Below are 17,202 nucleotides of genomic sequence, written 5' to 3' on the forward strand. Positions count from 1 at the left end.
GTTCCAGTCAATTATACCTATGCCGTGCAAACCCATTGAAGAGAATGTTGTTCCACAGATAAAGCTGAGTCTCAGTTTGTCTTACAGAACCTTTATCAAAGATGCTGATGCAGAGATGAAAGCCCAACTTGATCTTCAGAATTCAGAATGAGTTGGCAGTTAAGAAATAAATCTTTTTCTTGTGTACTGGGCACATTTGATACAGAAATTATTGAGACAACATGGAAGCCATCATACCAACTTTGCAAAATCACTTTTCAGACTAAAATTTCACATAGAACAGAAAAGAGTCAGAGAATGAAATAAAACTGGGGCATTAAAATATTGAGGCTCTAAAGCAATAATTTCCTTTTTTTTTTTAAATTTTTGCTGGGGAAGTCAAGATACAATAGTAAAGAAAATCACCTTAGCTGGATACTATAGAGTTGTACTTTTTTTGTGCAGCTCCATAGGTTTTAAACTCACCCTCTCCTTAGATACATGCAAACCAAAAGAGCCTTTAGCATATCTGTACTTGACTTCAGTACCTGAGGATCATTAGTGGAGCCTGGGAGTCATATCTGGGCAGGGCCACGAAATCAATAGGAATACTCATGTAAGTAAGGGTTGCAGGATCTGGCATTCTGTAAGTGAATGAAATCAAAGGGTTATAATGAAAGCTTTTATGCAACCTATAGGAAACTCAGACTGGTTTTGCATATCCAAAAAATCATTTGAAAGGTTCACAAAACTTTAAACTCTGCAATGTTTGCGCAACCCACAGTAATTCACAAACAATACATTTTCAAGGGTCATTATTGTCACTTGCTAGAGGGGAAAATTCCATCCATATCTATTACAGTTAATAAAACAGTTTAAGTTAAATGTAGTGGTGCCAAGACCACTCCCTTTGTAAAGGGAACAGAGATGAATGAAACTTTACTGAGAGGTGTTCTCTGCCTGCTTATGGGCCAAGGCACAGCTCCCATTAAAGTCAGTGAAAGTTTTGCCTGGGTAGAGACCTAAGGATTTGGCCTTAATTTCTTGACAAAGTCATTAAAAGCATTTTCTTTCCAAATGTAAATTCTATGTAGCACAGTCTGATCAGCACAGCAAAAGTACATTTTGTTCTCAAGATTAGCTCTAGAAAATATAAGCAGTAATAAAATGGGAGATTTAATAGTCATACTCTGTGTGATCAGCCATGCTGTGGTTCTTGACATCCCAGACTCAGTTACAGGACAGCAGTGTTTTGGTCAGGGCAAGAATTATCTTTAATCACAAAAGTTCATTTCAATGCTTTTTAGTGCTTCACCTTAAAAGGAAGAAAAATTATATTTTTTCTTTCATTTTCCCCCTCCATTCATAATTTCATTCCATTAGTTTTGAAAGACATTACTTACATGCTTAAAGGTAAACAGATACTTAAGTCTTGGCTGAAATCAGGACCTTGGATAGCTGCAGTAGACCTTTTCATATCCACTCAGAGCTGATTGTACACTAATATTGGGAACGCCTTTATCTATTAAAAGATGTAGACTAAAATAAATTAAATGCCATTTTACATTCTTAATTTCTTTATGCTGAACATTTTGGAAACAGGATAACATTTTGCTATTATTTGCAGCAAACAAATAGTTTTTGAATAAATGCATTTCTGTTCAAATGGAGGCTCAGTCTCCTAATGGATAGAAAATCCATCTTACAGGGGAGAAAACCAAGATGAGTTCTTGGTTCTCTGCCAGTTGAGATGGACCAAATGGAAGAGGGAGTCTGGTGGGTCAAAAGAGAGAGAGTTTATGAGAAGAGTGTTCAAGTGACCTAAAGAAAGGTGGGAGCTTGGGTGTGGACAGGCAGATGGAAATGGACATTTAGTGTCTTACAGAAGGAGCAGCACAGATGGGAATAGTGTCATGGAGGCAACAAGTGAGGGACTTAAATTTCTCATGGGGGCAAGTGTCTCACTGGCAGAGTTCAAAAGTCTCCTGGGTGTCTTAGGAAAAGCATGTAGAAGTCAGATTTTTCCTGGGTCAAGGGCACTTCAACAGAAGGGCAGGTTTCAGGGAATACATGTGGCTCTACTCCAAACCAGTTTGTCAAATTTTCTTCAGAGTTTGTAGTTACATTCCCTTTGGCCTTCAGAGTATTTCTACCAATTTTTAGACTGGACTAGTTTTCTAAGCCAAAATTATAGGGTTGTTAAAATCTGACATAGTAACAGATAATGTATTTGTTCATACATTGTCAGATTTAGTACCTTTTAAACCATAAATAATTTCCAGTACATACTTTCTCATGAACTATTGTTTAATGCTACATATTCTGGGAATGTCTAGAGCATCGAGTTCTGATATACTGCTTGTCAGAATAACCGGAAATGCTTAATTTTAAAAACTTCTTTAAAATAAATGAATTTCTCTTGCCAATTTTAGCACACGCGTTGCACAAACTGTACCAATGTGTAAGCTTTTTGGTTGCACTAACAGTGCTTTACCTAAAGGGTTACATTACCAGTTAGGCTTATTATTTTCCCTGTTTTAGTTGTCAGACTAGCTGGTTGACACAGGACACTTTGCTTCCTGCCTTAGAGAAAATGACTCCCTCCAGCTTTTCAGTCTCCATAGCAACATCATGTTTCTCAGCAACCAGGAGATGCTTGTTTGTGTTCCCCCATTCTAGAAATATTACCTCGAAGTATAAGAAAAATGGCCTTTTGAAACACCGATCAAGGAAATTGTGTTTAATTATTAAGAATATTTATTATTAATTAATTACCCTTCTCTGTTTTGACTGCTGAGACAACATATGATGCCTTGAGCTGAGCCTTTCCCATGTACTGCCATGAACAGCATTCATTGAAAAGCAAAAGCTTTTAGAAGGGTGACTTGAATTAAGCTTTTAACTATTGTAAAACTACTGGACTACTTCCACAACACCTTGTGACTTCCAGGCCATTGGTAGATAATAGAGAAAGGTAAGAACCGCGACTGTATTTGAGAAGAGATTGTATTTACAAATACAGCAGGAGAAAAATTCCCTTTCCCCTCTGCTAAAATATAAGATAATGTTTTATATTAGACTTACTCTGTACTTAAATACACTGAACACACTGAATGTCACCTGATTCAGTTTTGCCTGACTATGGTCTGCAGGATTGGGCTTGTTGATCTACCATAGATTTCTTTGCCTTCCAGAATTTTAGTTAACCTTTCTATATGCTTTATCTTGATGAATTTCTCTTTTTTTTTAAAAAAAAAAAGGTGCTGCCAGGATGTAGTCTAAAGACTGCTTCTGCAAACACTCATGCAAATGAATAACTAATGTATGTAACTATTCCACTAGCTTCAATGGAAAACTCATGTAAGTAATGTTACTTTTACCTTGCATATATATTGTTTCTTGTGTATTTGCAGGATTGGGCCCTAAGACTATGAGTTCTGTCCTGCATATTCATGATTAATCTTATACTACTACTTTGTTTAGTGAAGGCCTACTTAATTATTAAATAAAGCTCTTAGTATTAGACTTATTGTTACTTACATGCTATACTGTGCATCAAGTATTGTACATCAGATCCCACTGAAATTGATAAGAGCTGTTAATGCAGCAATTAGTTGATACTGAGATAGATGGAGACTACTTTTACCTTTTTATTTTGCTTAATTTATGTATAGAACAGGTATTAACCTTGGGCCAAATCCTGTTCACCTCAGAAGTAGCCCCAATAAAGGCAATCAGAATTCAGTTACCGCTTTCTTTAAAACACAAAAGTTATTACATTCATAATGTGTGTGAGAGAATGTAATAATGCCTTTAAAACACTTTGGCTCAAATGCATTGCTGATGCAAATCCATTGATATCAGAGGGCTTGATCCTGCAAGACACTGAGCACTCTAGTCCAACACAGCAAAACACGTAAGCATGTGTTTCATTTTAAGCACTTGAATAGTCCCATTTACTTTAATAGGACTACATCTATGTTTAACTTTTAGGATATGCGTAAATGTTTTGCTGGATCAGACTAAAATGTTCAACAGCTTGCAGGCTCTAACAGCTCTAACAGATTTGCGCTTACTGCATAACTTCATTGAAGCCAGTATAACTGTTAAAATTTAGGTCAATAGCAAGTTTGCCCCATGTACCTTTATCCCCAGTATCACCTCTTGCTTTGTTTTGTGTACCTTTGTTGGAGGAAGAAAAAAAAAAAAAGCAAGAGGTAATTCATAAAGTCACATCGATCTCCGAACACCTGCGTCTACACTGGCACTGCAGTTAAGTCGACTAAATTTGTGGCAAAAGTTGACTTAATAAAACCACCCTTGCAAGTGGCGTAGCATCTAATTCAAAGTTATTGCTTCGATTTAACATCAGTGTAGGCACAACTTCACTTAAATCGACGTTATTGGCCTCCAGGAGGCATCCCACAATGCCCCATCGTGACCACTTTGGACATTCGTGCTATGCTGTACTGCTGTACTGTACTATGCATGCTACCCGGAAATGTCCTCTCCCCTCAAGCCCTGGGAAAGTTTGAATTTTCATTTCCTGTTCAGCCAGCATGGAGAGAGCTTTGTCACTGGACTCCTCATGGTTATTGTAAAGCCCAAACACGCTCCAGTATGGAGTAGACCAGAGGTCTTAGATCTCATCGGTCTGTGGGGCGAGGAGTCCGTTCTGGCTCAGCTCAGAGCCAGCAAAAGGAATCTGGACACTTACAGGAAGATATCCCAGGGCATGCTGGAGAAGGGACACAAGAGGGACGTGTAGCAGTGCCACGTGAAGATCAAGGAGCTGCGTCAGTTATATCAGAAGGCCAGGGAAGCTAACAGCCATTCTGGCTCCTCGCCCAAAACATGCCGCTTCTACGATGAGGTGCATGCAATTCTCGGTGGAGATCCCACCACGATGCCATCCCGCAGCATCGATGCCGCCGTTAGGTCACAGTCCATGGACAATGATGAGAACTCTGTGGACGAGGAGGAGGCGGCTGAGGAGAGCAGGGTGCAGGAGAGTGGGGTGTCTGTTCTCCCAGAAAGTCAGGACCTATTCCTGACCCCAGAACAGTCCAGAGCAAATAGCATGGTGTGTACACGCTGCAGCGACTTCTAAAAAATCGATGGGTGAAAGTCAACTTTAAGTAAGTTGACTTCACTTGGCAGTGTAGATATACCCCAAGTCTTGTAAGAAAGGTGAGACAGCCTTTAGATAAATATACCTTTAAGAGCAACATAGGCCCTAACAGTGACCCTTGCTGCCCTGGGTCTCCCACTGATTTCCCTGGGACTGCACTAGTACATCGGTGTGGACCACTACCCCAATCCTGGGAGGACTTTAATTAGCAAAGTTATACACCTACTTAAGTATTTTAAGAATTGAAGACTGGTAGTGCCGAGGGAAAAACGGCCATAAACTGTAATAAGAAAGAAAGTAAAGCAATAATGGAATAAGGAGAATAAAAAAGTGATACTCCTTTCAAAGCAAGAGTTTTGTAAGAGCGATGGTGTTTTAGTCTATAAATGAAGAAAAAAAAGTAACTGTAGGTTCCTCTACTTAAAATATTAATATGAGAGGAAGATTAGGACCCACAGTTGCAGCTTTCACCAAATAAAATGGTAATCAATACATCTATAATAAACCTCATTTTTCAGACCCAGTAATAACTGCAGATCATTGAATTTCTTTGTTATGTAATGTTTCAGATTGTTTCCAACTCTGATGAGTTTGCTCATTTCTTGTTCAATCAAATATCAAGATGTTTTAAGTCTGAAGCATACAGAATGTTTTTGGAGCTTCATGTTACTCAGTTCCCCTGTGTTGCTAACGCTGAATGCATAACTAGAAGATGAACTTCAAGGAAATTTTACAGCAGCTAATAATTTAATTTATTGCATTTCTGACATATAAGTTTTACAGCAGGGCTTGAAGGCTCCACTATGCTCAGTGGTACGACAACTTATTTTCCAGAGCAGGGGAGAAGTACAGAGGTAGTTGTGTGTATGTTTTCCCTTCTACCTTTCTATGCTCACCTCTGAAAAGAAATAAGAGCACCTTAGCTGAAGAATCTTACTCCAGTTGGAACCATCTAAAAAGTTGAGTTATTAAAGCAAGTGCAATTGCTTTGCTAAGTGGGTAGCAGAATTCAATGTATGCTTTCTCCTCTGGAACTATTTCCTCTTCATTAGGTGGTAATGTTGTTCATGCACATTGGATCACTGACTAGCAAAGGATCCCATTCTACCACATACCTGCACTCAAAATTCCCATTGGTTCTGATTCTCCTCTCTCATCAATTCACACTGAAAGGGAGAGAGGAGTCAGGCCCATTGTCCTCAATTTAATGGAAGTTCTGCACCTGGAAAAACAGCAAGACAGGGTCCATTGTAAAGTAATAGCTTGTTTTATGTTGTTTTTGTTTAAATGTATCTTGAAAATATTTCCAGTAAATGATGCAGATTAAGATGTCCAGTTTAAAAAGCTTTTACATAACCCTGGCTGGGAGCTGTGGTTTAATACCATGGTTTGTTTGGTTACAGGACGTCCAGTGGCATCTGCCCATTCTAAGCCTTTTTGTGATGGATCCAGACCAGCAAGGTAGTGCTATTGTCAGGTGCTTCTAGCCTTTCACAAGAGAATTCCTAGTGTCCAAACCAATGAACTTAACTGAAGTTGTTCTGTCTTCAGAATCTTTTAGTTGTAATGCAGGAGACAAGCTCTAATGCTATGGCAGATCCACCTCTTGCTTTAGATGATGCAGTCTGGAAGGAGGATTTCCTGGCTGTGTTATTCTTGCAGCATTCCCTGTATTACACTATGCAAAACAGTAGCTGTCCTGCTATCTCATCTGTCATTTAAGTCAGTAAGGTGCAAAGCTACTGGACAATTAGATGTGAGGTGTAAGGAAACAGAATGAGGACAAAAATATGTGGGAGTGGGGAGGAGATTTACTGTGTTTGGCTGGAGAGCACTTCCAGGATTGATTGAGTGGGTCTCCACTGCCTGCTCAATCGATCCCGCTGCATCAACCTGTGAAGCCCCAGCAGTGTAGACATGCCCTCAGTTTCTAAAACCCTCCCAGCTATAAATTAATGATTCCAGAGTTGAGTTTTTTAAAAACCTCGTGTTCTCAGGGTGTAATTCACTTTGTGCAGAGAGTCAGCACAAGGCCTAGCACCACATAAGGGCCACTTAAGCCCTGGACCTGCACAACACCTATGCCCCAGTTAAGTCCCATGAAAGCTGTCCACGTAAAGAGGATGTGGTGCATAGGCTTCCTACTGGTTCTCTGCACAGGGGTGAATTTCACCCCCAATCAGAAAATTAGAGATTTAGTTTGTGTCTTGTACAATGTTCTCTCATCAATAGTAATTCTGATTGATATTTAACTTGGGATAGCATCTTCTTAGCATGGACACTTTGCAGATTAGTTATAGAGACATTAATTGATTGGTACAGAATATGAGCAATCAGTGACCTAATGGTTGTTAAGGATTGATTTAGAAGTTTAAAATATGGTGAAATGTTACCAAAGCAGACTACTGAATATTGCAGATGGTTACTGGTAGCCAATGAGCCTGAGAATCTCAGATGATAGCATATAATTCCCTCAGGTGAGAGAATCTTATTCACAGAAGAATTTATTGTTGGATCTCATGACGCCTTACTTTAATATTCCTTATTCTTCTTCTACAAGACAGACTTGGGACCTGATCCAAAGCCTATTAAAATCAGTGAGAATCTTTCCACTGACTTTAATGTGCTTTGGATCAGGTCCATGAAGGAAAAAAAAATTACTAGTACTACAAGCCAGGAAAACCAAACAAAACACTTTTTCCATATTACATTACTTGCTAGAGTACATTATGCTGCATAACTTCTCCAAACAGCAGACAATATAACCTGACAAAAGCAAGACTGGACAGATGGCATAGCAGACACAGGTTTACATCTATATCATGGGAAGCAACTGAGAACTAGGAAAGCCCATAATTTGCTGACTATTAGCATTATACTGGCACATATTCGAGGAACCACAAATTGTCCCATTCCCACAGGAAACAAGTGGAGAATTTTGTGACCTATTTCCACTCAGTTATGCATGTTTGCAGTTTATCTACACCCTTCATCATCTATAAGCATTTGCCTCCTATTTGACCTTCAGGGATATATATGGCTCATCAGGTGAAAGGAATGAGCTAGTTTGTCCTTTGATAGCTTCTAAAGATACTGTGAATAGGCATTTTTTAAAATACAAGTTTACATGTTTATCTGTAAAGTGCCAGGAATATTTTTGGCACTGTATAAATTATAACACGTCAAGTCATGAAGCCATTACTCAGTTCCTACTCAAATACCCATTGACTTTAGCAGAGTGAAAAGTAGTAACACCACAGAATTTAACCCACGAACTTCAGTGAGATTGCCAAGGGGAGGGATCAGGAGCCATTCATGTTGATAAATTGTTTGATTTTAAGAGAGCCAGAGATGCAAGACCCTAGCATTATTTTCAGAGTATAAAATACAGCTGGTTGAGAAATTGTTTTTCCCTAAAAAAGACTACAAAAATGAAATTGTTTTGGTTTTCATCAGTTTTCCTTCAAAGTTTTAGATTTTTGTGGAAGCCAACTTGTTGGGGTTTTTTATTTGAAACAAAAAAGTTTTTCCGGAATTTTTTTTTTTTAAATAGAAAATAGTTTTACAGCAAAAATTGTTTCAGTGGACATTTTTGACCAGCTGTAGTCTAGCATGAGCTCTCTGTCTGTCTGTCATACCTCCCCCAAAATGGCATTCTCCCTCTCGTGGCTCCAGTGATGAACAGGCTAGTCCCTCTAGCATTATTTATGGGGAGGCTCTAAAATAGTGATCAAACTACTATAGTGGTCTCCCTTAAAAAAATGTACATCAGGAGAGCAGTCTGTTTTTCTGTCTCACTTGTACTCTGTACTGTAAAAACAACACTTGCATCTTGCTGTTCTGGAACACAAGCCTATCAGTTTCTCTGGGCGTTGTCTCTATTTGTGGAGTAGAATAAAGATGACTGAGCACTGTGCATACCTTTAGCCAAGTTAAGAATAAAATAATAGTTCTAGAAGCAATGCCCCTTTTTGATCAGTGCAGAGATGCTATTTCTACAAGAGCCTATACAATTAACCTCACACCCCGCAGGGCTACAGTGTTGGAGTGAGTCCTATTCCATGCATTGAGCAAGTTCTGTGTTAAAAATAACATCTGTGGCCCTCATAGAATCAAACAATTTATCAGCATTAATGCCTCCCCTTGACTATCTCACTGAAGTTCTTGGGTAAAATCCTGTGTCCTTAGTCAGTTTTTATTCCCTAGTTGTAACTGAGTTCAGATGCGATCAGGTGTGAACCGGACAGTTTGAGAAACCCAGTCTCAGAGGTCCGGTCTTTGAAAGCTCCTTTCGTATTTTCCCCATATTCTTTTAAGAATTCCACCATCCCTCCCCTTCATAACTAGCACAAGACAATCTATGGTAATTTATATTTGTTTCCCTTTACAGACGCTCTAAATGACATTCAGAATTCTGTCTATAGAACAGCCCTGAAACTATGCTCAGTGCAAACCGTGTGTCAGTGTAAGTAGCACAAATCTGGAAGAGTGCTGGATCGGAGTTGCAATCATAAATGATACTTACTTGCTTTTCTCGAATGCTTTCCATCTGAGGATCTCAAAGAACATTAATGAATTAATACTTCACAAATGTGTTAGTGCCCTTCAATGGAGGATCTCAAAGGAAGCTAAGTATCATTATCCCCATTTTATTGATTGAGAAACTGAAGGAGAGAGGGGTGAATTGTCTTGCTCAGAATGACTGTTGAGTCAATTGAACAGGAGTAGAGCTCAAATTCTACCTTTTCTAGTAACTAAATAATTTCCCAAAGCCTCTCAACACAGATGTGACATGGATAGGTATCATTATTCCCATTTGTGGTGTTATAAAATAAGTCCATATAGAACTGTTCAAAGTATTTTCAACAGAATCATCAAAAATGGGGTTTCACTGAAAACAAGATTTTCTGCAGAAAATTTGGATTTGAGTAAACTTTTGTTTGAAAAAATTTCAAAAGGAATGAGAAAATTTAAAACTTGTTTTAACATAGCAGGAAAATACCTACTTTTCCTCAGTTCCTCTCCCTCACCCCCTTTTTCTTCTCCATTGGAAAAGCTAAATATAAAAGTTGGATTTTTTTAAACTTTGACTTTTCAATGGAAAATTTAAAAAATGGAGTAAGAGGAAGTTGAGCAAAACTTACTTCTATCTTTGAGTGATTGCTCATGTCCATTCTAATATAGGTGTGTGCACGCCACAGTGCATGGTTCCTGGAACTTCTTTCCCCTTAGCAGACCCCGTAGGGCCGGCTCTGGTGCCCCCTGGAGTGCCGCGCTCATGCTGCAGCACATGAGGCACTGCCTGCCCTACGCACCCTCGGTCTCTTCTTTCCGCCCGTGACTGTCGGATGGAACTAGCACTTGCTCCCTGCAAGTGCCATTCCCCTTCTTTTATCTCTTTGTTAATCAAAGTACCTAGTTAGTTTAAGTAGTTGTTAAGTGTTGTAGCTTAGGAAGAAGTCCCTGACGGACTTAAGGTGGCCGGGCTCTGTCCCAGCCGCCTGGATTTAACCCCCACCCCCGTCTCCCCCCCTCGGTACCTTAAGTGCCTGGGGGGACAGCAGACAAGAATAAGATATGCAAGGCTTTAAACAGTGACAGAGAGATCAGGTTAAAGCCTTGCTCCTAGCGCAGCGCTCCGCTCTGTGTCCGGGTCGTCCTGCTCCCCCTCGGTGCGGAGCACACCGTCGGCACCGGATTCCACTCGATGGAGCAGCATCCCCGGTGCCGAGGACAAGGACAGCGCATGGAGCGCGGACACTCCCCTGCGCTGTGGTTACGGGCAGGGTCGAGGACAGAGATGCACCAGCCACAACCCGTCGAGTCCCCTCCGGGTCTGCATCTCTGTGCAGGGGTCCACCCCTGACTCTTCGGAGTGGGAGAGTGCCCCTGCCAACGCGGAGGCTGGCGGCATGAGCCTTGTTGGCCGGCCTATGCCACCTCGGCCCCCCCCACCCCCGCGGAGGGAGAAGGGGCTGGGGTCCCGGGTGTGGGTTCCTGGTGGAGATCCCCAGTACAGGGAGGAAGATCTCCTGCCAGGCGGCCACCAGGGGTAGAGCGGGGACGCTCCCCCAGTGGGTCAGCACCAGAGGTCCTGGCGGCAGCAGGCTCGCCCGGCACCGGACCCCCAAGGTGGTGCCGGAGCCCCGGTGCCAGCTGGGCTCCAGCCGGCTCCGCACCCAGTTGGCCGGAGCAAAAGAAGAAAAAAAAAAAAAAAGCGGCAGCGGCGCTCCCGCCATCTCCTTGACCCCAAGCGGGGCCGGAGCCCACAGCAGCAGCTGGGCTCCAGCTGACTGGCGCCCCCCCACCCGCTTTGTGGCTGTGGGTGGGGCCGGAGCCCCCCGGTGGCAGCTGGGCTCCAGCCGGCTCCGCACCCAGAGGCCGGAGCGAAAGAAAACGCGGCGGCAGCAGGGCTCCAGCTGACTGGCACCCCCAGCCAACTCCGTGGCTCTGGCTCTGGGCGGGGCCGGAGCCCCCCAGCAGCAGCTAGGCTCCCGCCGGCTCCGCGCCCCAGGCGAGGCTGGAGCCCCCAACAGCAGCAGGACTCCAGCCGGCTCCGCACCCCAAGGTGGGGCCGGAGCTCCCAGCGGTGGTGGGGCTCTCGCCGGCTCTGCGCTCCCTGCCGGCTCCGCAGCCCCAAGCGGGGCCGGAGCCCCAGGCGACAGTGGGGCTCCCGCTGTCTCCGGAGCCCGAAGCGGGGCTGGTGCTCCAGGCAGCAGCTGGGCTTCCGCCGGCTCTGCAGCCCCAGATGAGGCTGGAACCCCTGGCGGCAGCGGGGCTCCCGCTGGCAGTGGGGCTCTACCGGCATCGCAGCCCCAAGAGGGGCCGGAGCTTGCAACAGTGCTGCAGCTCCATGCGGCACCCGGGTCCACGCGGCACTGGGACTCCACGCCCTACTGCAACTCTCCACAAGGCTGAGGGGCTCTTTGGAGCTCCCATCAGCGGTAGGCAGCGGAAGCATGGTCCCCAACGTGGACAAGGCACCCGGGACCTAGGACAACCGCCTGTGGGGCGGCTCGGGTCCCACGGGGGGGCAGTCATCGGAACAGCCAACGCCCCCTCAGTGTGTCCAAGCACGCGGCAAAAAGTGCTACTAGGGGTACAGTCCGTGCCCTGGCACAGTCTGAGGCCCATAAACACCACTCCTCGGTTGAGGAGTCGGACCCCATGGAGACACCCTTGCCTCGATAGTCCTATTACCTCTTCCTGGACGAGGCAGTCTCCGGGGGCCACATGGCGCCACTGAAAGAGTTGCCCAGGAGTTGCCCAATAGCGGGGCCCCTACATTGAGGTTGGCTTCCGCCGTCCTGCATGGAGGAATCACGCTGGCTAAGGCAGCACTCCAAACGTCAAACGACACTGCTGCTGCGATGGGTAGGGCCATAGCCCTCGCAAGTTCCATGAGGATGTGTTCATGGCTGCTACCATCAGGCCTGTCCAGGAGGTGCAGCAATCTATCCAGAATGCCAGGATCCAAGAGTCTAGTATGCCGCCCTCGCCCTACAAGGACGCATACTTTCATGGGTCCATCCTTCGGAGCCAACAGGGGCTGGCTCCTACTACCAATTTACAGCCTGCTCCTTGGCCTATCTTCGGCTCCAAGGATGTTCGCAACTTGCATGGCAGTAATGGCGGCCCACCTCAGGCGAAAGTGTGTGCAAATCTTTCCCTTCCTGGACGATTGGTTGATAGGGGGTAGGTCCAGCTTCCCAGTGCAGGTCAGCGCATCTTACGCTGCTCCATGTGCAGCAGGCTGGGTCTGCTCATAAATGAACAGATGTCCGCTGACTCCAGTGAAATGCATAGAGTTCCTTGGGGCCACCCTGGACGCTCCCCACGCCAGAACCTTCCTGCGTCAGCCATGTTTTCAGGTGCTGGTCACTATCATCTCCCAGCTGCACCGATACTCCATGACAACAGCCAGGCACTGCCTACGGCTGTTAGGCCACATGCCAGCCTGCACATACATAGTGAGGCTAGCTCGCCTGAGGCACAGGCCGCTTCAGGCATGGTTGGCCTCAGTATATGTGCCGAGCAAACACCCACTGAACTGGGTGGTCCAGTTCCCCACCTGCCCTAGCCTCCCTGGACTGGCGGAGACTCCCCAGGGCAGTAGGGAAGGGCGTTCCCTTCACGGAACTGATCCCGTCGGTCACCTTAAGCTCTGACGGCTCGTATGTGGGATGGGAGCCCACATGGGTGCCAACCTGAGCACTCGGGGGCTCTGGTCGGTGGAGGAAAAGTGCTTGCAGGTCACCGTGGGGGAGCTGAGAGCCATTCGCCTAGCGTGCAGGCTGTTCCTCCAATCCCTGACAAGCAGAGTGGTGCAGGCACTGCCGGACAACACTGCAGCCATTTCACATGAAGAGGAAGGGAGGGGCGCCCACCCGGCCTCTCTGCGAGGAAACTACCCGTCCGTGAGGCTTTGCCATGAGGCACGACTCTGCTGGACTGCCTCTCACCTCATGGGGATGAAGAGCGACGAGGCAGATCGCCTCAACAGGTCGTTTCTACCCCACCACGACTGGTCGCTGCACTCAGGGATAGTGACTGCGACCCTCCAGAAGTGGGGTGTCCCCCAACCGGATCTGTTCGTGTCGGTTGGGAAAGCACAGTGCCAAGGCTCGGCTTGCACCGGGGTCTTGACACTGGATTGCTTTCAGATACGTTCATCAGTAATGGGACGGGTACCCTCAGATATGTGTTCCCGCCCACTCCACTCCTGCCAAAGGTCTTACTGAACATAAACAGGGCAGGGCGGATGTTATATTCACTGCTCAGGCCTGACCGAGCCAACACTGGCTCAGCATGCTGCTGGACCTTTCGTTCGCCCTGCCCATGGGGCTCCCAAGGCGGCATGACTATCTCTCCCAGGACCACAGTTGCCTGTTGCATCCGATCCTGGATTCCCTGCAGCTCACAGCCTGGAGGCTCTGTGGCTGACGGAGGTAGGAGGGCCTGCTCGGTGCAGGTCCCACAACTCCTGCTGGGCAGCAGGGACCCTTCTACACAGGTCGTGTATCAAGCTAGTGGTCATGGTTTACCTCTTGGGCGGAGTCCCGGGGCATTCCGCCAGCCTCTTGCCTCCGCAGGCGACCCCGGAGTACTCCGGGGTCTGGTGCTGGCCTCGTTGACGGTCCACTTGACAGCTATTTTGGCCTTCCATTACCCGCTAGCAGGAAGATCCCCATTCTCCCATCCCACGTTGGTCAGGGTGCTCAACGGGGTGGAGAGGCGGTATCCCCAGGTCCGCAACCCGGTGCCTCCCGAGGATATCAGCCTGGTCGTCTCGAGACTCATAGGGGCCTCCCCTTTGGACATGACTTCACGCCCTCTGCCGCGCTTCGTGGACGGTAGCCTTCCGGGCAGCCATTACCTCAGCTTGGGGGGTCTCCAACTTAAGGCCTTGACCTCGGAGCCCCCTTATACACTATCCTATACGGATAAACTGCAGTGGAGCCCATGCCCGGCCTCCCAGCCTGGGTTGGTTTCCAAACCTCGTTATAACCACGATTGATCTCTCCCTGTGTTTCCCAGAACGCGTGGTCTGGGTTTGGAGATGGCATTCACTAGACGCAAGATGAGCCCTGGCCTGTTACATCGAAGACACGGCCGTTTCAGAAATTGGCGCAGCTCCTCGCTGCAGGGGGGGGGACCGGATGAAAGGATCACCGGTCTCCACCCAGCACATCTCCACGTGGATCACATCCTGCATCAAGTGCTGCTAGGAGCAGGTGAATGTGCCGCTGCCGGGTATCTTCACAGCACATTCACCCAGAGCTAAGGCCTCCTCTGCGGCCTTCCTGGAGAGAGTGCCCCTGTAGGACATCTGCAAAGCAGCCGCCTGGTTGTCGGTCCACACCTTCACGTCCCACTACGCCATTGTTCAGCAGGCGAGAGAGGATGTAGGATTCGGCAGAGCCGTGCTGAGGGCAGCTCACCGGTAACTCCTACCCACCTCCGAGGTAGGGCTATTTAATCACCTATATTGGAATGGATATGAGCAATCACTCGAAGATAGAAAACAGGGTTACTTACCAGTAACTGTTGTTCTTCGAGATGTGTTGCTCATATCCATTCCACACCCACCCCCTGTCCCCACTGTCGGAGTTGGCAGAAAGAAGGGACTGAGGGTGAGTAGGGCCGGCAGTGCCTCATGTGCTGCGGCATGGGCGCGGCACTCTAGGAGGCACCAGAGCTGGCCCTACAGGGTCTGCTAAAGGGAAAAAAGTTCCGGGAACCGTGCACTGTGGCGCGCACACACCTATATTGGAATGGATATGAGTATCACATCTCAAAGAACAACAGTTACTGGTAAGTAACCATGTTTTTCTCCTTCCCACTAGACCAGTGGGGGAAACGAGAGATTTTTTTATAAAAAGAGAGCATAACAAGTGAAAGAAAAAAATGTGGAGAAAATGTGTGTTAAGTGGGGAAAAACCTAAAATTGATGTGAAATATTTTTAAACCAAACCAAGCATTGCTTTATTTAAAATATTGTTTAATTTTCTCATTACAAGATAATACAATATGAAAGTTTTCAAACAAAATGAAAGTTTCATTCCTCCCCACTCCTGATTTTGACCAGCTTCAGTAGTAAGAAAGAAGAGCATCAGACCATCGCAGCAATAAATTATTTAAATTTGGGGTGAATCTGGTACTACATGTACAAACTTTTGCTAGCAGAAATCATGCTTAACGCCCTTAGAAAGTTGATCACGGGGAAAGGTAATGGTGGCAGAAAGCAATCAGACCCTCACCTATACTGAGGTCTCTGCATGGAGCAGAAATGGGCAGCATGGGCCTGGGAAGGGCTGTGGCTAAGTGGAATCCATCAGTTCAGCATATCCCTTTCACAGCTTTCATTGAAAGGGCTTTATTGAAGCTCAGAGGCTGAAAACGACTGACCAGAGGAATCCCCAAGGGACAGCAGCAGTAGAAATATAACCTTCTCTTCCAGATCCTCAAAAGCCCAGATCCTCAAAAGGTATTTAGGTGCCTTACTCCCATTGGGAGTTAGGTGCCAACATACCTTTGAGAATCTTGGCCTAAATCCCCAGTGGAGTCTGGGCCTCATGAGTGCAATTTGTATCTTCCTCTATTAGGTGTGGTGAATTTGACTGGAGCTTCAAAAAAAAAAAAAAAAAGTGTTTTTGTTTCTTTGGAGATTTTTTTGCCCTATTTGCTTCATCTGTTTGACTCATTCTGTATAGACTAAGTTAAAATAAAAGGAAAATGAGGAAAAATTTAAATAGCTCCTAAAACTTGAAGCCAGACTAACTAAAATAGAGTCTAGACCCAGAAACCTGCTCCTCAGTATGTGAAGTAGTTGGTGTTGGAAAATCAGTGACCAGGCAAACAACAGCAACAGTATTCTTGCAAACAGATTGTACCCAATAGGATGGCAGACTCAACCCAGAAAGAGAAGCAGATGTTCTCCATTTTGCTTTGGAACCTGGCTTTGCCCTGCCCACACTTACTATTGAGTAATTCCTGGACACCACAATCAGCTTCAGCTATGGAACCCTGCAGACAATTATGTACAAGAAACCCACAGATTACCACACTTACCTCACAGATCCAGTAATCACCCAAAACGCACCAAAATATCTGTTATCCACAGCCAGGCATTCAGATACCACAGAATATGCCCGGAGGAGAAAATCTGGGATACACACGATAACACACTTAAAAGCACCTTCACCAAAAAAGAACACTCCACCAGAGAAGTAGATTGCACAATGGAATGGGCCACCCAAGTGCTCCAAGATAATGGCAGTAGAAGATGGTTCAATGCATGGCTGAAATTCAGAAGAACTCCCTTTAATAGATCTTTGTAAACAGTTCTACGTGCTGCCTTAGCATGGCACTGCAGGCATCTTTGCCTCTCACACCCCTTGTTGATCACCACTTTGGTCCTATGATGGCCTGTTTCTCTCCACATCTTGCCCTCTGTTTAAGTCACATTCAATCCCGATACCTTCTGTTACTCCAGAAGGCCAGCTAGAAGTCCACATGTCCCAACAAGAGATCCTTTTACCCTTCTTGGGCTACTCCTAAATCTGTCTTCTGGGCTCAGTCCTGAGCCCCAC

General features: G+C 45.7%; 1 protein-coding gene across 1 annotated transcript in view; it reads left to right on the forward strand.

Annotated features, from left to right (window-relative positions):
- Window positions 1–6,519: 6,519 nt before the first annotated feature.
- Window positions 6,520–17,202, forward strand: part of DYTN (dystrotelin) — a 44,093-nt gene continuing 33,410 nt past the window's right edge. The window contains exons 1-2 of the mRNA XM_067548768.1: window positions 6,520–6,571; window positions 9,501–9,575. Coding sequence (XP_067404869.1) covers window positions 6,553–6,571; window positions 9,501–9,575 — 94 coding nt within the window. The 5' untranslated portion in view covers window positions 6,520–6,552. The remainder of the gene's footprint in view (window positions 6,572–9,500; window positions 9,576–17,202) is intronic.

The sequence above is a fragment of the Emydura macquarii genome, unplaced genomic scaffold, assembly GCF_026122565.2.
Source record: "Emydura macquarii macquarii isolate MOO-44397 ecotype Brisbane River unplaced genomic scaffold, CSIRO-AGI_Emac_v2 contig_1253, whole genome shotgun sequence".
Taxonomy (NCBI): Eukaryota; Metazoa; Chordata; order Testudines; family Chelidae; genus Emydura; species Emydura macquarii.